Source organism: Stenella coeruleoalba, assembly GCF_951394435.1.
Source record: "Stenella coeruleoalba genome assembly, chromosome: 6".
Lineage (NCBI taxonomy): Eukaryota > Metazoa > Chordata > Mammalia > Artiodactyla > Delphinidae > Stenella > Stenella coeruleoalba.
The window spans coordinates 39,302,274-39,324,022 of NC_137151.1; the positions used below are offsets into that span (position 1 = coordinate 39,302,274).

At 34.4% G+C, this 21,749-nt stretch overlaps 1 protein-coding gene across 9 annotated transcripts in view; it reads right to left on the reverse strand.

Annotated features, from left to right (window-relative positions):
- Positions 1-21,749, reverse strand: part of LRP1B (LDL receptor related protein 1B) — a 1,831,517-nt gene that overhangs the window by 264,379 nt on the left and 1,545,389 nt on the right. For 8 of the 9 annotated variants that reach the window (XR_013828854.1, XM_079925113.1, XM_079925118.1 and 5 more), the window contains 7 exons: positions 21,217-21,345; positions 18,922-19,041; positions 11,316-11,429; positions 10,923-11,072; positions 8,333-8,455; positions 6,205-6,324; positions 1,406-1,534 (listed from right to left, as the gene is read on the reverse strand). Coding sequence is in view for 8 of the 9 variants with exons in the window: in XM_079925113.1 (XP_079781239.1) it covers positions 1,406-1,534; positions 6,205-6,324; positions 8,333-8,455; positions 10,923-11,072; positions 11,316-11,429; positions 18,922-19,041; positions 21,217-21,345 (885 nt within the window). In the remaining variant the exon portion in view is untranslated. The remainder of the gene's footprint in view (positions 1-1,405; positions 1,535-6,204; positions 6,325-8,332; positions 8,456-10,922; positions 11,073-11,315; positions 11,430-18,921; positions 19,042-21,216; positions 21,346-21,749) is intronic. The other variant, XM_079925117.1, reaches the window with a different exon arrangement.

Below are 21,749 nucleotides of genomic sequence, written 5' to 3' on the forward strand. Positions count from 1 at the left end.
GTGAAACAAAAAGAATTACTTAAATTTAATCAAGTGTAACTAATTTTAAACAAATTTATTTTCAAAAATGATACAGAAGCCACATAGGAGCAGCATTCAAAACTGCCCATTATAATCAGAGTAAAATTCAGTTACTAATCACTACGCTAACTTTTAACTGTGTGACAGCTTATATAACTCAAGTGAATTATGCCAATTCTAATGCATGAATTATTCTTTAAGATACTAAGCAACAGAGGCTTATTTGGAATTAATGCTTTCATGTCACTTCAGTACAATTTGTTGTATTTTAACATAATTTACTTAATAGCACCCATGTGGTCCAGAAGTGTTAATATGTGTCCTGGAGCATTAACTTGCTACAATAGCAACAGTATACAGGGACCATCTGGATCCCTGAATTGATGCATAATCCTTTATTATGTAGCCCTCAGTGGCCCCATTGACCTTTACAGGCACACATATCAGTTTCAAGATCAAACTGATTTATTCTACAATAGCATGAGCACACAAGCCTGCCTCAAAGTCTTCTTTTTCCTTCTCTGCTTTAAATATCCCCCATATACACACACCCACATATACGCACTATTACATTATGGCTTCAATTACAGTTTTAAAGACCTGAAGACAGGTCATCAGAGAGATGACTGGTAGACTTCACTTTAATAAGCAGAGTTCACAGCACTGTTCCTAATAAATTGCTCAACAGATCCCCTATGTGACCTTGGGATCAGCATTCAAATACTCAGTCCCTTCATTCTCCTGATCATGCAAAGGAACTTATCTAAATTTTTACTATTGAGTAATCCCCTGAAAATTTCCTGAGGTGACCTAGGGTTAGAAACTTAGTAAACTGTCTGGCCTCCAAAGTTGTTCCTCTGATTCCCCAGCTTCATTCAGCTATATACATACTATTTTTACCTGACCTAAGGGCTAATATCCTATCCGTAGAACTAATAGGTGTTTACTGACCTTCTTATCAGTAGTTATTTAGGATCACAGCAGCCATTTACAGAGTATCTGTAATAGACAATCTAAAAGCCTTCAAGGGGAGTGTGGGGTGGGAGGGTGGAGGAAGATGCTAAAAAGGAAGTAACAAACCCACCACACACACATACACAGCGTAGTTAAATTATCTCAGGAATGAAGTGAAAAATCTTTGTGCATCAAAACCAGTTTTAAAATGGGTAATCCCTCTGTTCATGTTGGAAACACTCTGAACAGTGGTTAGAGGGGTTGCTGAACTCTGTGATGACGACATCCCACCTGATTAATTCTGATACTACGTATGAGTCCAGGGATTGGGAAAGTGAGAGCAAAGGTGATATGGTGAGTACTACAAAAGCAACTGTCTGAGGATGCTGCAGCAGCTTTCTTTCATAGACAGCCCCATGAGTGTTCATACCACAGCCTGCTGTGGAGAGCTCATCGCTTCCATTTGGACAGTCCCTTTCACCATCACACAGCCAGTGTCGGGGCACACAGGCATGGGAGCCCTGGCAGCTGAACATGTCAGGCGCACAGGTGATGGCACCTGAAACCCACCAAAAAAAATGCCATTAAGATCACACACAGCAGGTCCGCTGAGAAAGATCTATAATTTCATTTCCTATAGACAAGAAGGGAAGCAGAAGAATGCCACTGACAAGGAAAAAACTGTAGTTATTTGGAATCATCACATATTATCCATCCCCTATGGACAGTTTCCTCTCAGAATTCATTCCTTCTCAGTAGCAAGTACTATATTTCTTAAAGCTACATGGCAGAAAATAATGAGTATGTTCTCCCTGTAAAATGTAGCAAAACATAGAAATCTCATTGTGAATAAACTGAGATAAAATTTCAAAAGGACTGAACCTATAAGGATAATAACAGCATTTTTATTGCTTAATCTTTGCTAAGCACTTAACACATTAACTAATTTAGTCCTCACAATCGCCCCAAATGGTAGAACTATTATTAGTCTCATTTCACAGAAAAGGAAACTGAGGCTCTGAGATGTTGGAAAGCTTGCAGGAAGTCACAAATTGCAGAGGGAGCCACATGTTGAACTGGGAGTCCAAAACCTTTTTGATTCCTAAGTATCTTCTCTTAACCAGTAATATCATTACTGTTCCTCCCCACCTTGTGTTGTTGAAAAGTATAAATGTATGCATGTTTCCTTTGCTTTTACACACTTAATAAACAGAATCTACCTTTTCTTCGCTCTATCAATTCAATGTTCCTTCAGTTGCATGATGTTGTTTTCAAATGTATACAGGAAAAAAAAGAAATGCTTGTTGACTGTAAATTCAAAGGGTCATGGGTGGTTTCTCCTTGTTTTTCTTTATATGGGCATAGGGTAATCGAGTAAAATTAGAAAATGATTCATTCTCCTGGTATTTCCCAAGCCCCAAGTACAGTTATACATGTTGAATGGTTTATTTGTTATGTATATAAAATATTTGTTGAGTAAATCAGTAACATGCCCCCAAATTTAACTTCCCTTTAATTTCACTTTCTTGTGACCAAATGCTACCCATAGAATAGATGTTAAAAATCAAGTTGTAAGAATTATTAAAAAAATGTTAGTATCTCCAAGAAGAAAATATGACTGCCTAGATTGATGGATAGTTGTTTCCAAACCTTTAAAGCTACTTTAATTGGATTACCAATTATCATCTTACTTTTCAGCCACAGAGTTTTTATGAGAAGAACATGTATTTTAATGCAATATTATCAATATGGGAGTACAGCAGGGTGACAAAGTGGAACCTCCTGGTGATCTTTTTCAACATAAACATGTCTCTTCCTACATATACTTTAATTGGGAGGACAGAATGGCAAGTGAATATTGAAAAGTCCCCCAGGTAATTCAGATTTGCTTATTTGTTGAGTATCAGTGCTAATAGAATGAGTTTAATATGATATCTATTACTGGAAGAAATTATAAAGAAAATCTATTAAACAAATGTTGCTTTAATTTAAAAATGAATTTACTTGCTACCTATTATCTTTAGTACTTTCTATAATAAAATTCTCTTCCTACAAGTTATTTTTACATTATTCCTCCTTATCTATTTTTTAAGCTTGTCATAAGAACATAGAGTGTCACTTTCACTATTAGACTCTCAGTTAGTGCTTTAATTTCCATAATATTTTTATTATTTAGCTGGAGATGCAAAAAATTGCATTCTTTCTGCTACGGAAGTTTCGATACATTTAGCACCCCTTGTCTACTTTCTTATTATCACTCCAGTTTATTCCCAAGGGAGGCATAATAGATATAGCATTGATTTTACTGTTGAGAAATTTAACTTTGTATGACCTTGCAGAAGACTAGTGTCTGAGTTTCACTCTAAAATGAGGGTTATGACTAGATAATTACTAAGATACCTAAAACTATAAAATGGTATAAAGCTCTTTGCAGCTAATTTTCTGGCTCCCTTTAAAGTGTTTCAACAGATTCTGTGTTAAGAGCATACCAAAACATCATCGTCAATTTAAAAGAAAATGAGCCAAGGAAAAAACTCATGGCTTCCTTCCATAATTACCACTGTCATCTGGAGACACATTGCCTTTCTCAGGGACATGAATCCCAAGGGAGAAGGAAGACAAGCTGAAGGAATTCTACCAGATCCATCTTGGGTACCTACTTAGATATAATATTTGATTGGTGAGAATTACTATCCAATTTAGTAAGTATTTCAGAAACCTGAATTCTGTTCCTAGTTCTGTCATCACTGATTCACTGAGTGACTTCAGGCAAATTTATTAACCTCTGTGAGTTTTTCTTTCTTCATCTATCACATGACACAGGTGAACTAGACTATGATTTTTATAAGTGAATCCTCAAATCCCAAGTCAGAACCACTATGTGCTTATGAAGAAAGAATATGTCTATATCAGAATATTTGGAGATGGGGATTAAGAATCTACATTTTTAACAAACTTCTGAATAGGATTTTTTGTACACTAAAGGTTGAAAACCACTGAGATAAATTATTTATAAAGTTCCTTTCCAATCCTAAAATATTAAGTCCAATTCATTGACTGATGCTTGGTCTAAAGCAGTAATTTTTATGTAACAACAGCTTGGTAGCATATAAATTGCAGCCTGTGATTATATTAAACAGACTGGGTGTTTTGATGGCAGGTAAATATGTTCACTACCATTAAATCCTTCAAAAAACTTATCAGGGACTTCCCTGGTGGTGCAGTGGTTGAGAGTCCTCCTGCCAATGCAGGGGACACGGGTTCGTGCCCCGGTCTGGGAAGATCCCACATGCCGCGGAGCAGCTGGGCCCGTGAGCCATGGCCGCTGAGCCTGTGCTCCGTAACGGGAGAGGCCACAACAGTGCGTACCGCAAAAAAAAAAAAACCCTTATCAGGACATTGATAGACTTTGACATGACAATACCACTCTAAAAAATAAGGGAGGGAGCAGGAGAAACACAACAAAAGAGAATGGGAATAAATTCATTTATATAGTACACATTGGCCATGTCAGCTGATCATGATAATTACATAAGGTAGATGTAACCATTTAATAGGTAAAGAATTTGAGGAATAAGGGATAAAATGGACCAGCCCATGATCACACAGCTGGAAAATGCAGACGCGGGAGAATTCAACTCTGTATGACTTTAGAGTCTTTACCACTTCTATTATACTGTGTCCACTTAAGAAGGATAGAGGTGTCAGGGGAGCCATTTAGTGTAGAATTAAACAAAGGGTCAAAAGCAAGATAATTTTAGAGACCAGAAACATGTTCAACCTGCTGTAAATTGGTAGTCTTTTTGTTAAAATTAAACAGGGAACTCTACTCAATACTCTGTAATGGCCTATAAGGGAAAAGAATCTAAAAAAAAAAAGAAAAAGAGTGGATATATGTATATATATAATTGATTCACTTTGTTGTACACCTGAAACTAACACAACATTGTAAATCAACTACACTCCAATAAAAAATTTTTTAAAAAGAAGTATTTAATAGCAAAGAGAAACAAAGTAATTAAAACAGACTGGCCAGTCATCTAATTAATTAATGATTTTTTTTTCCTTTCAGAGGTTTTCGATAGTAATCTTTCTACATTTATCTTTATCTGTTGTATAACTAAATTGTTTCAGCTGTGTAAATAAAAAGTAGATTTTAGGTGGCTTAATACAGGAAAATAAATTGCCTACTTTCTGAGGATATCTCCAATTTTATGATACATACAGAGAACTTCATTTTAGTGTGAACATTATAAATCTTATAGTCCTTTTTCCATGATAGTGACCTAAATAGCAGGCCACAACTCCTGAAAATTTAAAAAATGTGTTAAGTACACTTAACTCCATAAATGAGCCTTATTCTATGACTCAGGTCCTTTTCTCTCTTAAATGAGAATGATAACAGTTATGAAATAGGGTTGATATAATGAACAAAGAATATATAGCTATAGGTACAAACATACATATGGAAACTGATCAGAAAGATAGACAGATAGACATGTAAATAATTTAGTAGAATGCCTGGCCAACCATAACAAATATATGGAGATTAGGTTGCTTCCTTCTTCTACCTCTTAAAAAATTCATTTAATAATTAAATTTAAATTATTTGTTAAATGTCTGTGATTAATTAAAAGCAATCACGTTGGTTTTTAGCCAATGTAGTTGACGTATAGTAAACATAGACATTTGGCACTCTACCTCTAATCCTATAAAGCTGAATGTTTAAGTACATTTTAAAATCATATACATTAGCCTGCTTCCTTAATTTCCATTTAAAACAATTAAATAAGCGTAATTACTATAATACACAAACACACACCATGTGTGGCTTATGGCAGTATAAACCTGCATAGTAAATTTGGATGGTGACTTAGCAATACTTATCAAGAGCAATGAGAAAATTTTCAGTCATTTGATCCAAGTAATCCCAATCATTGAGATCCATTCTAAAGAAGTCACTGAAGACTAGAAATACAATTTGCAAATACATTCATTGTGTCGATACTCAGCAAAAAACCCTAAAACTCTAATAGTAAATGTATATATGAAAAATTGTAGACTGATAAGTTGTCATAAAAATAATAAAAACAGTTACATCGAAATGTATATACATATACATATAAGTTTAACAAAGTAGAAGACAAAGTTTTCTGTATACTCTAAAACAACAGAGCATATGTATCATACTCCTAAAAACTGAATAAGAACACAAAAGAAAAAACTCACCACAAATGCTATCACTTTCATCTAATCCATCTCCACAATCAGCTTCTCCATCACAAATCCAGTGTTTAGATATACATTTTTGTGCAGAACATGCAAATTGGTTCCAAGAACAAGAGGAACCTAAAAAAAAAACAAAAAACAAGCAAAAAAACCCATAAGAATGTTTGTTTTAGGTGCAAAAGAAAAAATAAATCCTTTGAGACATTCTTAGGAAAGATCCAACACGAGAAAGTTCTTTAGACTTTGCTAAAACCAGCCATCCCAAATAAAACAAGCCAGAGTCCTCTTCTCTATAACAGTGCTATAAAATTTTGACCACGGCTTGCATATTCCCTCTGAGTTATCCAGGTTATACAACATTGTTCCTTCAACATAATCTCACAGGGTTTGACTTTGAGCTAGTCAATATGCTGGTCACTCTCCCTAAGTACATTACTGTCTTTTTCTAACATGTAGGGTACAGATATAAAATAAATATTCCAAGTGTGGTTTAGTCATTTTTTCCTAATTTTTTTTTTTTTTTTTTTTTTGCGGTACACAGGCCTCTCACTGTTGTGGCCTCTCCCGTTGCGGAGCACAGGCTCCGGCCGCGCAGGCTCAGCGGCCACGGCTCACGGGCCCAGCTGCTCCACGGCACGTGGGATTTTCCCAGACCGGGGCACGAACCCGTGTCCCCTGCATCGGCAGGTGGACTCTCAACCACTGCGCCACCAGGGAAGCCCTTTTCCTAATTTTTAATCTATTTTTGAACAGTTGGAGAAAAAAATTACATCCTAGGCAAGGTCATAAATATGGTGAACTCACCACCATATACATTTGTTTTTAAAGGTGACGTGACTCAGGGGGTTTTAGCTTGATGACAAGCCATCAGTTTTGTACCTATACATACTTAACACTTTGATGTTTTCCTTTCTCTCCCTTGGGAACACTTAAATCTGACTAATAACATCCATATTCATTGGCATGGTGGCTGGTATTTTATTACCAAGTTATGCATTTATAATTGTGTATTCCATTTATTTCCAAAGTTTGTGATTGCTCTCCTCCACCCTTAGTCCATTTATCACCAGGAAACACCCAAGAATAAAATCCTACCAAATTAATATGTTCAAAATGTAAATGACTATAAAAATTTGATTTTTATTGTATAAACTATTTAAAAACTTTGCATTTTTATTTCAAATATTTACTAACATGACCTGTGAAAAGAGAGACATTTAGAAAAACTGAAGCCCAGAAAAAATAAAATTAAAGAAGATACAACCATATAATGGCTTCTGTTCCAGGAAGTATGACTCTACATAAACTATTTGTAAAGTTCTCTGTTAATCTTGTTCAGAATCTGGCTGTAATGTAGAGATATATGGCATCTTAATCAAACAAAATGCACCTTCATATTTCATGATGACATTTACTTTTATGGGACTTTGGCATTTCTTAGACAATCCATTTTTAATCTTTTTTCCTACTCTGTCTATTCATCACAGTGTTTGCTATTTGTGTTAAATGAAAAGAGTGAATATATGCTTTTTATGCTTTTTTAGGATTTTTTTTGGCCTGAAAATCATAAAATCCATAAATTTTATAAAAATAAAAATTTTAAATGCTTTCTTACCTTGCCAAGTGAAATGAAATGTACACACACAGAAATTAGGATGTGGATAGTGATAGACGACAGTTTGAAGAAATGCAAGTTTAACTATACTATTTAAATCTATACATGTAATTAATAGAAACATTTAGGATAATAATAGTCAATAAGAGGTAGGGAGACTATAATGAGTTGTGTGAGCTAAATCCTTATTTTTCACAGTAGAAGGTAAATACATTAGCATCTAAACTTAATAAGTCAGGAAATGAAGGTATAAATATATCATTTAGATTAATGGAGGTAACCACTAACAAAAATAGAAAAGGTTAAAAGAAAAGGCTGTATGGGAGATTGTTATTCTCCATTATAAGTTCTTCTGTTCTATTTTAATTTTTACCATTTTGTGATATTTAATCAAAATAAAAATTGATGTTAAAATCAATTAGCAATATTTTGTGTAAAATCTCTATGTAAGAGAATATCAGTATATAAATAATAATACAGTTTATAAAAGTAAAACAAGATATAATGTCTCACCACAGTGGAATTCATCAAGTCCATCCTCACAATCTTTCTGACCATCACATACCCAGGTATTCAAAATGCATCTTCCACTAGGACAACCAAAATAATTTTCTTCACATCTGTGTTTGTTTTGAACTGTGATAAAATATAGAATTTAATGTCAAATAAATTAAATTAATCTTAGACTTATGCAATATAGGTAGATATCAAAACAGTAATACTCCTTGAACTGGAAGAGGTAAATAACAAGAAAACTTAAATAAAAAGAGCTGAGCTGAGGACATTAAAGAATGTCCAGGCCATGAAAACCAAGGAAAAGCTAAAAAACTGGCATAGACCAAAGGAAATCAGGGAGATATGATAACCAAATCCAATCTAGGATTGGATCCTGGATCAAAAAGAGGATATTAATGGAAAAACTTGTTAAATCCAAATAATGTGGAGTTAACAAAAATAAAATAAAACATTTTATAGATGACTATAAAATGAGTACAAAGGCTAAAGAATCGTTTTAGGTGGAAAATATTCTTAATTCCATACTTATGAAAAATAAATTACATTATAAAATCATTAGTAGATTTTTGCTGAGAAAGTGTAAACTTGGTGTTCCATACTTAGTGGGTACATATGTTTTGACAAGATTTATATATGTATTCTCTATTCTAAGGAAGGAAGAAAAACAAGTTGCAGTAGAATCTCTAAAACTGTCATACCTAACAAAAATATCATGAGAATAAAAAGTATCTGTATATAAAATTATTTTGTAAATTATATATTTTTCAGATTGTGGAGTATTGTTATTATCATAACCTCCAAGAGCACATAGAAAATACTAGATTTTTCTCTTTATTGGATGTCATTCATCCCCTTGCACCTTCAGGTTTACATAGATTATGACTGGCTCACAGCCAATCAGGAAATAAATCTTAGAGTACACATGGCATCACACCATAGTGATACATTATGACTATTTTAAGGTAACAAAAATTACCTCCATTCTATTTTTTTAATGCCAACTTTGTAGATCTAATTAAAGATGAAAATTACTTTTTGAAGGGATTCATCATTAACACAAAAAGTCTTGATTGTGCTGGATGTCTTATTTTTTCTTAGGATATTGCCTAGATATAACCTAAGATATTTAGACTGACCTTTTACTGGCTTCCTGTTTGTCTGCCCACCTGTTTCATAAGTGTATATTAATGCCCCTTTCCTACTTCCCCAATATAATCACTATTCTCTATTAATGTTGAAAGTTAGCTTTCAAAATCACTTATTAATCCTAGAAATATATAAAGACTACAAATAAAGTTAAAAATACATATTTACAAGCTTAATAGATACCTAGTTATACTGCCTTCAAAATAATTTAAAAAATTAACTATAGCCATAATGAGATAAAGAATTGTTGCAGAAGAAACATTGGAATAAGAATCCAAACACCCAGTTTCCAAGAGTCTAAAGCAATTTTCTATATTTAATGTTTTATATAATGAAGGATAAATTTTAAAAAAAAAAGAAAAGATGTAGATGTGCAGTGAGCCAGTGCCTCCAGAGAAGTTATCCAGTTCCTCCTAGGATACAGCGAGTCTTTTCAAACCCAAAAGGAACATCACAGAGTGTCACACACTGATGAGCAGTGGGGAAAAGAAAAAAAGGAATCTGCTATTTCCCAGTTAATTGATTGATTATGCACCATTAAGAATAGCAATTCTTTAGAGTAGATCGTGTGTGTGTGTGTGTGTGTGTGTGTGTATTGTATACACTTGTGTGTGGAATACCTACAAATATAATTTCTTAAAATGTTTCAAAAACTTATTACACATCTACTAAGCATGGAAAAAAGTGATTGTAGCAGCAGGGTCAGGAGAAGGAAACAGCAGTATGAGAACACATGTAATGGTATACTACAAGCATATCTACTTTCAGTTATAGTAATTTAACATCTTTCTTTCTGGTATTATTATATATTTCTAAAATTTGTTTCCTTAAATAGTTAGAAAGAAATAGGTTCATGACCTTCTCATGGAAGGCATTCTCCTAAGAATGAAGATGACACTTTTCAGTGCTTGTGTAGGTAACGATGGCTAATATATATAAATATACCAGTCTGACATTGATCCAGTAATGATAACTATTATGTTACCCATACTAGTATGCCTAAAGATTGTGTAAGCTGCATCAAATAGCCTAACTTGACAATACAAGCTGTATAATAACAGGAGTAAAGCCAGTGGTGAGAAACATAGTCTCCCTCCCTTTAGTCTATAGATAGTTTTCTCTCAGTATATACTACTTCTGTGAAAACTTTACAGATTACACATTTTAAGACGTAATCACCAACTTTAAAAGGATTAATGAGGCACTGAACATGAAAAAAGAAATTGATCCAAACATAGAACAGATTTCTCAAGTATCATTCCATAAGTCATTAAAAAATATAAAGTGGCATGTCTAGCACAGGGTGATTATTTTTAATTTAGTCTACAATATTTGTTTTAATCTGAGCCATTGAGTATCAAGAATGAAAATTAATAAGTTTATGCTATACATCCAGCCCCTAAATCTTCAAGGCAAAGACTGTTTTGTCTTCTAGAATTACCTGGGCATTTTAATTCATCTGAATAGTCTCCACAATCATTAGACCCATCGCATATCCAGGTTGGCAGAACACACAGTGAGGTAGAATTACATCTTATGAATCCTGTGGTTTTCACTCCAAGTTTATAGAAATATGTACAGTCCGTATTATCTATAAGGAGGTCAACAGAAAAATGAAAAACACCTCATCTGCAAAGATTATAAGCCTTCTATGTAGGTAATAGAAACAAGAAAAGTTAACCTCATTTGAAGAAGTAAATATGCAATTATCCTACACAACAAGGGTTAATTACATATCAATTCTGGACAAGGTTCAGTGAAGAGTTAGACACTGTTCAATGTAATGCCAAAGGTACACAGGCATGAAGAAACAAAATGTAATGGAATATCTTACTGCAGTTCTTTTCATCTGAAGCATCTGCACAATCTAGGTTCTGGTTGCATCGTGCTGATCTTGGAATGCACGTCCCATCTGCACAGCGGAACTCAACAGTGGCACAGGTTGAAACTAGAAAAACAGGTAAATAAACAAATGGATAGACGAGATAGAAAATGACTCCCTGCTTAACATTTTGAGTACTTTAATTCTTACAATTTTGTTTGGTTTTGCCTTTTTAACTCTGGGCAGTCAAACTTGACACATAACCCCCAACAACAAGCTTGGGTTAGATGCCTCATACGTCTTCCCCTGTCATGCTGTTCTTCCCTACATTGTAGTACTTATAATACTGCATTGCAGTGTCCTGTTTATGTATCTCTCCCCCCATTAAATTGTAAGCAGGGACCGTGCCTTGTTTTCCCTATCATACCATATCAGCGCTAAACCAACAACAACAAAAAAATTAAATGCTGCTGAAACTTCTCTCTCCTTCCAACTTCAAAATACAAGGTATGACACTAAGCAAATGCCTGATTGAGTGCATACAGAGAAATCCTGATCTGTTTGCTAAGAAGTGAAACATTCACTGCTATGATAAAATGACACACAGACAGAGTCAGAGATTGAGACGGAGAAACCAGAGTATTTGCTTTATTTACTCAAAGAGGGAATAGTTCAGCACTGCTAGAAAGTCATCATGCTAAGTTATCCCCTTTCACATGGCCATATTACTAACATTTGGTATAGGAAATATGGATTCCTCATGCCAAGAAACATACAAATGTGGTATGACTTGTCTCTGTTGTTGGAAAGGATTTCCAAATCCCTGCTATGCTTAGATGAAAATCAGTTTTGATATGCTACCATCATTACATATTCTTTGTACAGAATAGCTTATTCTTCATCAGACATTCCTTTTTACTTTGCTTACACGTTCATTACCATATAATGGTTTTCAGCAATATGTTGTGAACAGGTGCATGGCTTGTTTTGTGTTAGATTAACTTAGGTGAGATTTTTATTCCAAATTCAAATTTCCACAGGTTGATTATGTTAATGTACAACCTGAAGGGCTCTATGATTATGCCACTTTTACTAGGGTTGATATTTTAAAGAGCCTATTTAATTATAAATATAAATTATATCAATTGGAAATGGTTAAAATGCTATCTTAAAATATGCAAATTTTATTCAAGGGTGTGTATGACATTTGTATTTCATAATGCACTGCTCTTATTATATTTAATTGTATCTTGCAATTGTATCCTTATTTGAGTTTAAATGATGATTTGAATAAATGTTTTATTTATAATTTGTAATTATAATTGCTTCACTGTTTTCTTCATTAAAAATATCATCATTTGAAACAGATAATGCCATTATAAGTAGAGATAAATACACTGTTCCAAACAGGAAAAAAGTAGGTATTTTTCTTTTACTCCTAAATAAAGCAAAATCTCTTCCATATTCTTTTCTATTACATTTCACATTCAATATTTTTCAGTGGAAACAATAAATGGAATATATAACAGAAAATAATCATGACAAGCATATACATTTTGTTTCTGACTTTGCTGTCTATCAGCAGTCTCCTATTAAGAGGTTGTGTTCCAAAAGATTCCTCATAATTCTATTATTTAGAAGACAGAATTCATTTCTCTGTGAAACAATATTCTAGATAGTGGTAATATTCCTAGACAAGTCTACAAAGATTTATCTCTAAGCTACTTGATGTGCATTATCCATACTTGCAGTTAGAGTTTGGGATACCAGAAATCCTAATTCTGAAGCAAAGGGGGCAATCACAACCCATTCCACCATCTCCATCTACCTCCAAACTTCCATAGAGAATCTTCTGTGTACATTGCAGGGAGTCCATCTGGGTGGGTATTGGTGGCAGATAAAGCGAAGAGGCAAATTATGACTACATGAACATGGAGATGGCATGTCAGACTGTTAAGAGGACTGGAGATTCAGGGATTTCACAGTAATGGAGTTTCAAAAATGGTGCTGGGGGCTCAGGTGGAAGTAAGTGTAAAGAATGGCTTATAAGAAGAGTGGAAATGTGGAGCAAGTAGAAAACGGTCTTGGATGGAATTCTAGGAATAACAAAGAAACAGAGGAACTCTAACCAGACGAAAAGAAACTATAACTTTAAAGTTGAGAAGAGTGGTTAGGAAATAGTATTTAAGAGAAAGGCAAGGGAAAAAATGAGGTAGGGGGTCAGGAGAACAAAAATAAGGCTACTGAATCTTGGTGAGGAGGGCCTATTAGAGTGGGTGAGATGTGCAAATAGGAACCGATTGTCCCTTTACTTCTAATCCTATCTCTATAGATTCCATGACTTGATACAGAGTTTGGGAACCACTAGAGGGTTAAATAGGGTGATAAGTGGCAATGGAATTGGACATGTCAAGTGGTTGCACAATTCCATAAGCAGCAGGATCAAGGTGGTTGTGGGGATTAACGTCTCCAGCATTTGTAGACAAGGAAAGAGAGTCCTGGAACAGGAGAAATCCATGGGAATAGTGACAATGTCACTTCATAAGTAAGCAAATGCTTCTTCTGCCAAAACCTCTACCTCTCTAGTCCCTCAATCATGTTCCTTTCTTATGTTGCTTTGGTCAGTCAAGTATTGAAATGTGTTTCACCCTCAGGGTGGGTCTTGAGGGAGAAAGGTTATGGGATCTCTAATTTGTCAAGTGAATATGAAAGCCTTCTGACAACTTTTCTTCAGGCTAAAAGTCCTAGAAAAAAGAGAACAGAAAATAATGTAGTCCAAATAAAGGTAACCTGAGTGGGAAATACTAGACTCTTCCCTCCAGATAGTACAAAGGAAAAAGTACACCTACAAAATATGAGTGGAAATATACCACAGCCACACCAGGAATAGCAACGAGATACAACAAAGGAAGATCTGACAGGGATGGTAGCTCAAAAGTACCAGCAAGAGAGAAAGTAAAACCATTCTTTCCCTCATATAGTTTCTTAATTTTCCTATTTAATCCACCTTATTTTCTCCATATCAGTTAAAATATTTAATCAGGTAGGAAAGGTATAAAATCGATTAGTCTTTCCCTAGTTCTTAGGATGTTCCTTGTAAATAACCTAACTCAACGTTTTCTTTTCCAACTCTCCTACCCAGCCTGTAGCAAAGGGAAAGTGACAAGGAAAAAATACATGAAATGTGCTGTCATATCTCTTCTGTTTACTTTCAAACCACATCTTTTATTGAATTCACTGCTTAGGCTCTAAGGATATGCGAACCTGGAAGGAATGATGATTTCCTCTGCAGGCACGCTTATCCTTTTCCTTTAGCTTGTTGTTTGTGGAATCTTCAAAGTTTTGCTATGAATTTGGGAAAAAAAAAAAAAAAGAAAAACTCACCAGTTTCCTCTCCTCTAGGTCATCTCAGAAGTACTTAGCTCTCCAGTCCATCTAAAGGTGTTCAGATGGCCCAAGGAAGTTCATGTACTTCTCAAAGGGAGTATATTCATCTCAACAGGGAGCGAAGGAGGGACATTATGCACTCTCTACAAATCTATTCACTCAAACTCTGACACAACCAGAAGAGGAATACAGAATGATAAACTTTCTGAACAACTCCTTAGATCCTCACCAGCTAGCCTGATGTCTAAAGCTCTCAGTCATGAAAGGAACTGCTACAAAGGGGCAGTAATAAAAGATTGATGAGGATTTGGGGTTTTGCTTTGCTTCCAAAGGATAGGAAACCAAAAATAATTCCTTGCAATATCCATTTCCACTCTGTAAATAGATTCTTTGACTTGTGGCATTAAAAAAGAGTAATGTTAATTACTATTAACATCTAAATTAAACAAACAAAACTGTAATAGTACCTCAAATAATTTACGGATGATTCCACCATAGCCTCTCTCCACAGCCTATCAAAATCTCTCTGTATTTATTGACATTTTTATTGTACTGTTTAAATTGTGTTATATTTTACTTTATTTACATTCAACAATAACATGTGGTTTGTGTGTGTGTGCATATATACATACAACAAAGCACTGCATCCCTATGTTGCACTGACTACAGAAACAAAGAAGGAGTGACTGGAAGAAAAGGCTTGGAGAAATCATTCATTTTTCATTCTTCCTGAGCCTGTTCATGTTCCTTTTCCTTCATTATCTTTTAAGTGCTGTAAGTGTCCATGTGTTTGACGGACACAAATCTGAATTAATGCTTTATAAGAAACTGGCTTATGGAAAAAGGACCCAAGTAAGTCCTTCCTCTATAGCATGAAATGTGCCCTACAAGGATACCATGTGAACAATCTTAATATGAGAGAAAAATCAAATCTAAAAGATGCAAGTGTAATAAGTAACCTTTCATCTAAAAAGCTACCCATTTGTTTATCCTAAGGAAGCTAGTCCGTTTACTCAAATTTATTAATTTTTAGTATGTAATATAGCGTGTGCTTGAGCATTTGCAGTTTCAAATGTACTGCATTAGATAGGAAGAAATTCAAGGCATAAGATTTTGTTGTTGTTTCTTAAGATATCCAATTGTCATGATCTCTTTACTATTATTATCACAAAAGAAAAGTTTTGACAGAAACTTGATTCTCAGAGTAGTTCTGTCCCCAAGTATATGGCTGAGACGGTTATAACACAGAAATCGAGAGCTTAGATTTAAAAAAGGGGAAATAACATTTTGAGTTATTTTATTGTTATTCAGCTGCTGATATTGATATCAGTAGGCAGAATGAAACCTATCTACACTTTTGGAAGACTTATGGCTTCAACCAGCCACATAAGAGTTTAATAAACACATATCATGTACTAGGTACTATATTTCATAAACCCAAACACACTAATTTACTTACTGCTTTTCAAAAAAAACGTTTTCCAAGAAAATCCACAGTAACTGATTACATTTCTGTAGCCCTTTTTATGAATTTTGTTTTAAAATCTACTTTCTGTATTTATTACTCAGTTCCTTCACATTCTAGCTTGATATTTTTATTTTTATCCTAGCTTAAAGTTTTCATTATATTCTCCTTTCCTGCTTATAAATAACTAATAGAACATACCCATTTTCTGGTCTCCTTCTAGTTTCCTTTCCTCCTTTCTTCCAAATGCTTATCCATTTCCCTCTACTTACTCCCGTATCTTACTACATTTTATCATTTTTAATATTTTAATATTTTATAAATAATATGAAACAATAGTTGACTTAATTTTCAAATGTACTTGACACTACAGTGTCAGCTTAGATAGTAAGCTACTCAAGTGTTTGGCCAAGGTCATATATAGTCTAAGACAGCAGAGTAACTTCTCAGTCCTTTATCAGCTACAAAATAATTTGTACACATTCTACCCACTTCCTCAACTTTTTATAGCCTTCTCGTTACAACTGTACTTCACACATCTTTTCTTTACCATTAACCTTTTTTAAAAATAATCTGTATTCACTGTCTTTACTCTTGCACCATTCATATTCTGTTTCAATCCAATGTGATCTGGCTTTTCCTTGCCATTGCACTGAACTGACTCTCTTGAAGGCAAGCAAGAGATTGTCTTCTATTTGCCAATTACAGTGGACACTGCAGTCTATGCATGCCCTCTTGCCTTCTCTGTAATGCAAACTTATCCTCCTTTCTTGAAAAAATAATTTCTTGTGAAGCTCTTTTTATTAGTCCTGTGGGACTTTTCCTTTTTATATTAGTATCTTTCATTTTTAACAGGTCATTCTGATGCACTCCCTTAAAACAACTATTACACCATACATCCTTTGAGCTCTCTCTCTTTAAGAAGTCCAAAATCAATACTTCTGACCTAAACCTACTACCTGAGCTCCAGATCTATATTTACCTATATACCTTTCAAACAGTTCCATCTGAATGTCTACAGGTGCTCCAACCTCAGAATGTGGACTATTCTTATTATCTTATCCCCATCTAACACAAACAAAAGGCACACAAAAATAAATTTAAAAATTAATGAAAACAAATAATATTTTAAAAGCATACAACACACACACACACACACACACACACACACACACACACACACACACACGTATCTCCTCTATTCCCATGCTTCCTCCATGTTTATTACTGCAAAAGACTTGTTATGCTACCTTTTAAAATGCTGTTATATCTGTCTCTCTCCTCTTTATTTTTAGTTTTGGCTGCTGTAACATGCTACTGTTTTGTCCTTCTGATCTCAGTATTAGAGTTTTCATTCTAAAATCATAGGGTTTTTTTCCCCTTTTTTAAACTTTCTGGTGACTGCAGGATAAAGGTCATGTTCTTTAACATGGCACCAAAAAAAAATCTTCATTTCCTGATTCTTTCTTCTAACTTGCCTCATTTTTTCCACCACTCCCCAATATGCAATCTGGCTCTAACCATATCAAATTACTTGCAGTTTTCATTATTGGTCCTTCTACTTGGAATTCTCTTCTATTTTGATCATTCTACCTTATTTATACTTTAAGACTCAGCTTAAATTTAATCTCGTCTATGAAACCTTTCAGGATACTTCCAAGCCCAAAAAAACAAAACAAAACTGTGTTCTTAATAGTGCAATCATAGCACTTTATATTCATCTTCACCTGTTTAAATGACTTTCACTTAGAGTTTGCACTACTTGAGGGCACACACAGAACTCACAAATTTTTTGTCTCAGTCTTTAATGAATTTTACCCAATAAAGTATTTCAATGGATGGAAAGATTTTTAAAGGTAAATTGGTTTGGAAAGATCTGTTGGATCCAGGTTTTAGGAGACCTTAAATGTCAGACTAAAAACTTGTCACTTATTCTGCAAACATTGGGATGCTTTATCTGGGAAGTGATAAAAAAGTAAATGTTTACATAGCATTTACTATATGCCAAGTTCTATTCTAATACTGATATACTTATTTAACTATTGTCTCTTTTTCTTAAAGCTTGGGAAACTGAGCCACGGGTTGGTTAAGTACTTTATCTAAAGTCATGCAGTTAGTGGTGGGGCTGGGGTTCTATCCCAGGTAGTCTGGTTGCTGATGTGTCACAGTCGTTACTACGGTAAAATGTTAAATTGTTTTAGCACGACTAAAAATTCAGATTTACTGCAAAGAGTAGAAACAGGGAGACCAATAAAAGGGCTACTTTGTTAACCCAGGCTCAAAGTAGATTGAAGGGGCATCTATCTCAAAGAATTGGAAGATTTGTTGATGATTGGACATGTGGGTGATAAAACATGGTGGAAGGAGGAACCAAGGATAGTACCAAGGTTTCCTGTCCAATAAGTAGGAAAATGATGAGAGCATGGTTAGGAGAGAGAATTAAGGAATGAAGGGGGACATTTTGGAGCAGTAGATTCAGTATTATACATTCTGGTAGAAATGTCCCATAAATAGGGTGGTTGAACTGAAAAGGTGAGAAAGAATTTTGAAGTGAGCAAAGAAATAGAAACAGAAAATATAGTCATAATTTTCAGTTGACTCTAGTAACTCCCCTCCAATAGCATTTACCAAAGTATGGTCCATAGATGCTAACTGTTGTTATGTATCAAAAGGGGGAAACCATAGTGCTCTCAGGAACACACTTTGGAAGAGTTTAGGAAACACTTAGCATGATAATATTCCGAGGCTGATACAATATGTGTTTACCTTTACAGTCTAATTCATCAGAGTTGTCTCCACAGTCGTTTCCACCATCACATAACTTGCTGTGAGGAACACAACGACGATTGTAGCAGGGCTTGAAACCTCTTCGACAGCTTCTGTTTTCTTACACAGAAAAGAAAAACACATACTTGGAGGGCTTATAGAACTATTTTTACAAAAAGAAGATCACAGATGATACCTCATTCACAATAACTGGATTGTGGGTCTATAAAACAAGTGCCACGTGGCATCCAAGTTCTGGGTTAGAATATCTGTGCATTATCAAGTAGTTCATGCGGTAAAAAGCCTTTCTGACTGTTTTAACCTCAGTGATTCATACTCGGAGACCTCGTCAAACTATACTCACATTATTGTTTCTGGCATTTCTGTAAGCTAGCATAGAAATAAACATGTATCACATACTCAAACCTGAAGAAAAGAATCTCTACCTCCAACGCAATAAAGACACACTAACACCTATCCCCTCTCTCCTTTGTACCCCACAAAGATTTTAAAACAAGGAAAAAAGTGTCAAAACATGTATCCCTGAATCAGTGAATCCAAGAGTCACCTACTTATCCATAAATTTCTCTTAGAAATCATCTTAAAATGTCTATCCAAATTTTCTAAGCAGAATAATAATTGCCTCTGAATTCTATTTACCTTAATGAGAGTCTCCTGACATTTTCTGATTTGGGGCAGAAGGTACCACTCACAATAATAATAGCTGCCATTTACTGAAAAGTAATTCTGTGCCAGGCTCTACATTGAGCATATGTAAATGTACATTTGTTTATTTAATGCTCCCAACCATCACCCCATCTAGATTTGCTTGGTAGTGAGAAACTAAAACATAGAGAAGTCAGTACCCTTGTTCATGCTAGTCACACGCTAGTATGTTTGGGAACAAAGATTTAACCTCAAGTGTGATTCTAAACTCTGGAATCTATACCTGAAAGTGTCAAACTATAGCCCGCAGGCCAAATGCAGCCTATCAGCCTGTTTCTATATGGCTATGAAGCTAAGAATGATTTTTACATTTTTAAAGGATTGTTAAAAAAATAGAATATGTGACAGGAGTATATATGGCCCACAAAACCTATAATACAAGCTGACCTTTTATAGAAAAAGTTTGCTAACCCCTTCTCACACAAATATTACCTGCCTTCTAAGAAGATAAAAATAATGTGAAATATATTCTCAAGCCAATTCATAATAATATGAATTTGTAAGTTGATTATTATTACATTTTTATATGCTTTAATATTTTCATGGTGTACAGGATATAGCTGTTGATTCAAGCAAACATGTCATTTGAGGTAAATTCCCTAAGATTTCAGTTACATATAAATTATGGACAAATTACATTTGACTGTCATTTTAACCAAGGGTGTTTATTCTGCAATGTAAAAGTGTGACATAAATTTCCCAAAATCCATCCTCCTCTTGTTTTAACTTTCTCTAATATAAGAAAACAAAGGAGAAAAATAGAAGCCAAATATAGCAATTCCAGATATAGATTCCTAAATTTTGCAGAGCATATAATACCAGTACTATTGTATTACAGCACAAAAATAAATCAGACTAATTTAGAAATAATCTGGATCAATTCTATAATAACTATTAATGATTGCATAGACACAAACTTTCAGGAAAAATATTGTTGCAGCGAAGGCAAATAACAGTTGCTTACTAGGGTCCAAAAGCCAGTCTCTACTTCAAAGGGAGAAGGAAAGGTTGACTACCACTTGGTGTCACCTACAGAGGCACAGATGGTGGAATTCCATACTTAATGGGGACCATGGCTAAAGCAATCAGCCTTTGTACCTAAGGACACTAGCTCTGGGACAATCCTGGAGGCAAAAATAGAATGAAAAAGACTTTGATATCAACACAACAACATGCTATTGACTGATGGGGGACTTTTGCTGCAGAAGTAAACCTGCAATATCTACCCAATAACTGATATTTCTGACATATTTTTAGGAATGTAAGCCTAAAACTTTTTGCTAATGATGAATAATGAAGCAGCTCAAAAGACAGGCTCCTGCTGTATTTAAATTTATACTTCATGCATGGAAAACCATGAGGAAATTCTTCAATGAATATCATGTGTTTTGGGTAGGAAATATGGTGCCCCATTTGAATAAGAACAAAGACAAATAATTTGCCTTAGATCTCCATGTTAATGAGAGGCATTAAGGAAATCATACACATAAACCAAATGGAGACAATCACACCAAAAGCTATAAAAAGAATTACATTCTGAAATGAGTAAGTCATACATTGGAAACTCACCACAGTAGAGCAGTTTTTCATCAGATTTATCCTTACAATGAGGAATGCCATCACAGGTGAGCTGGTAATCAATACATTCTCCATTTCCACACTCAAACTCTGAATAAATATTGCAGGAAGAATTTTTAGCTGAAAGGAAAAAAGCCAACGTTTCATACAATAACAAACATTTTTGATGTCATGACAACTGTTTCCCTTAATCTTAATTATAAAAATAAACTAAAATTTATCTAAATATAAAATTAATAAAGGACAGTGGTTTATGGCATTTCTTTACAAAAAAATTAAGAGGGACACTTTTTATTGTGCTGTCTTCAACCTCCCTTTGCAAATTTTTGGGAATTGCCTGACTTTATTTTTCTTTTATGCCTGTTTGTGTATTTTGTTAATTATTTGGTGACTATACATGCATGGAGAGAAGGAGGGGTTTAAATCTGGGAGACTATATTTATGAATTTTGCTTAACAGTGTATGTTAAAAATAAATTTTTAAAAAGAGCCAGTTAAATAAGTTCTGTACATACTGAGAGTGTT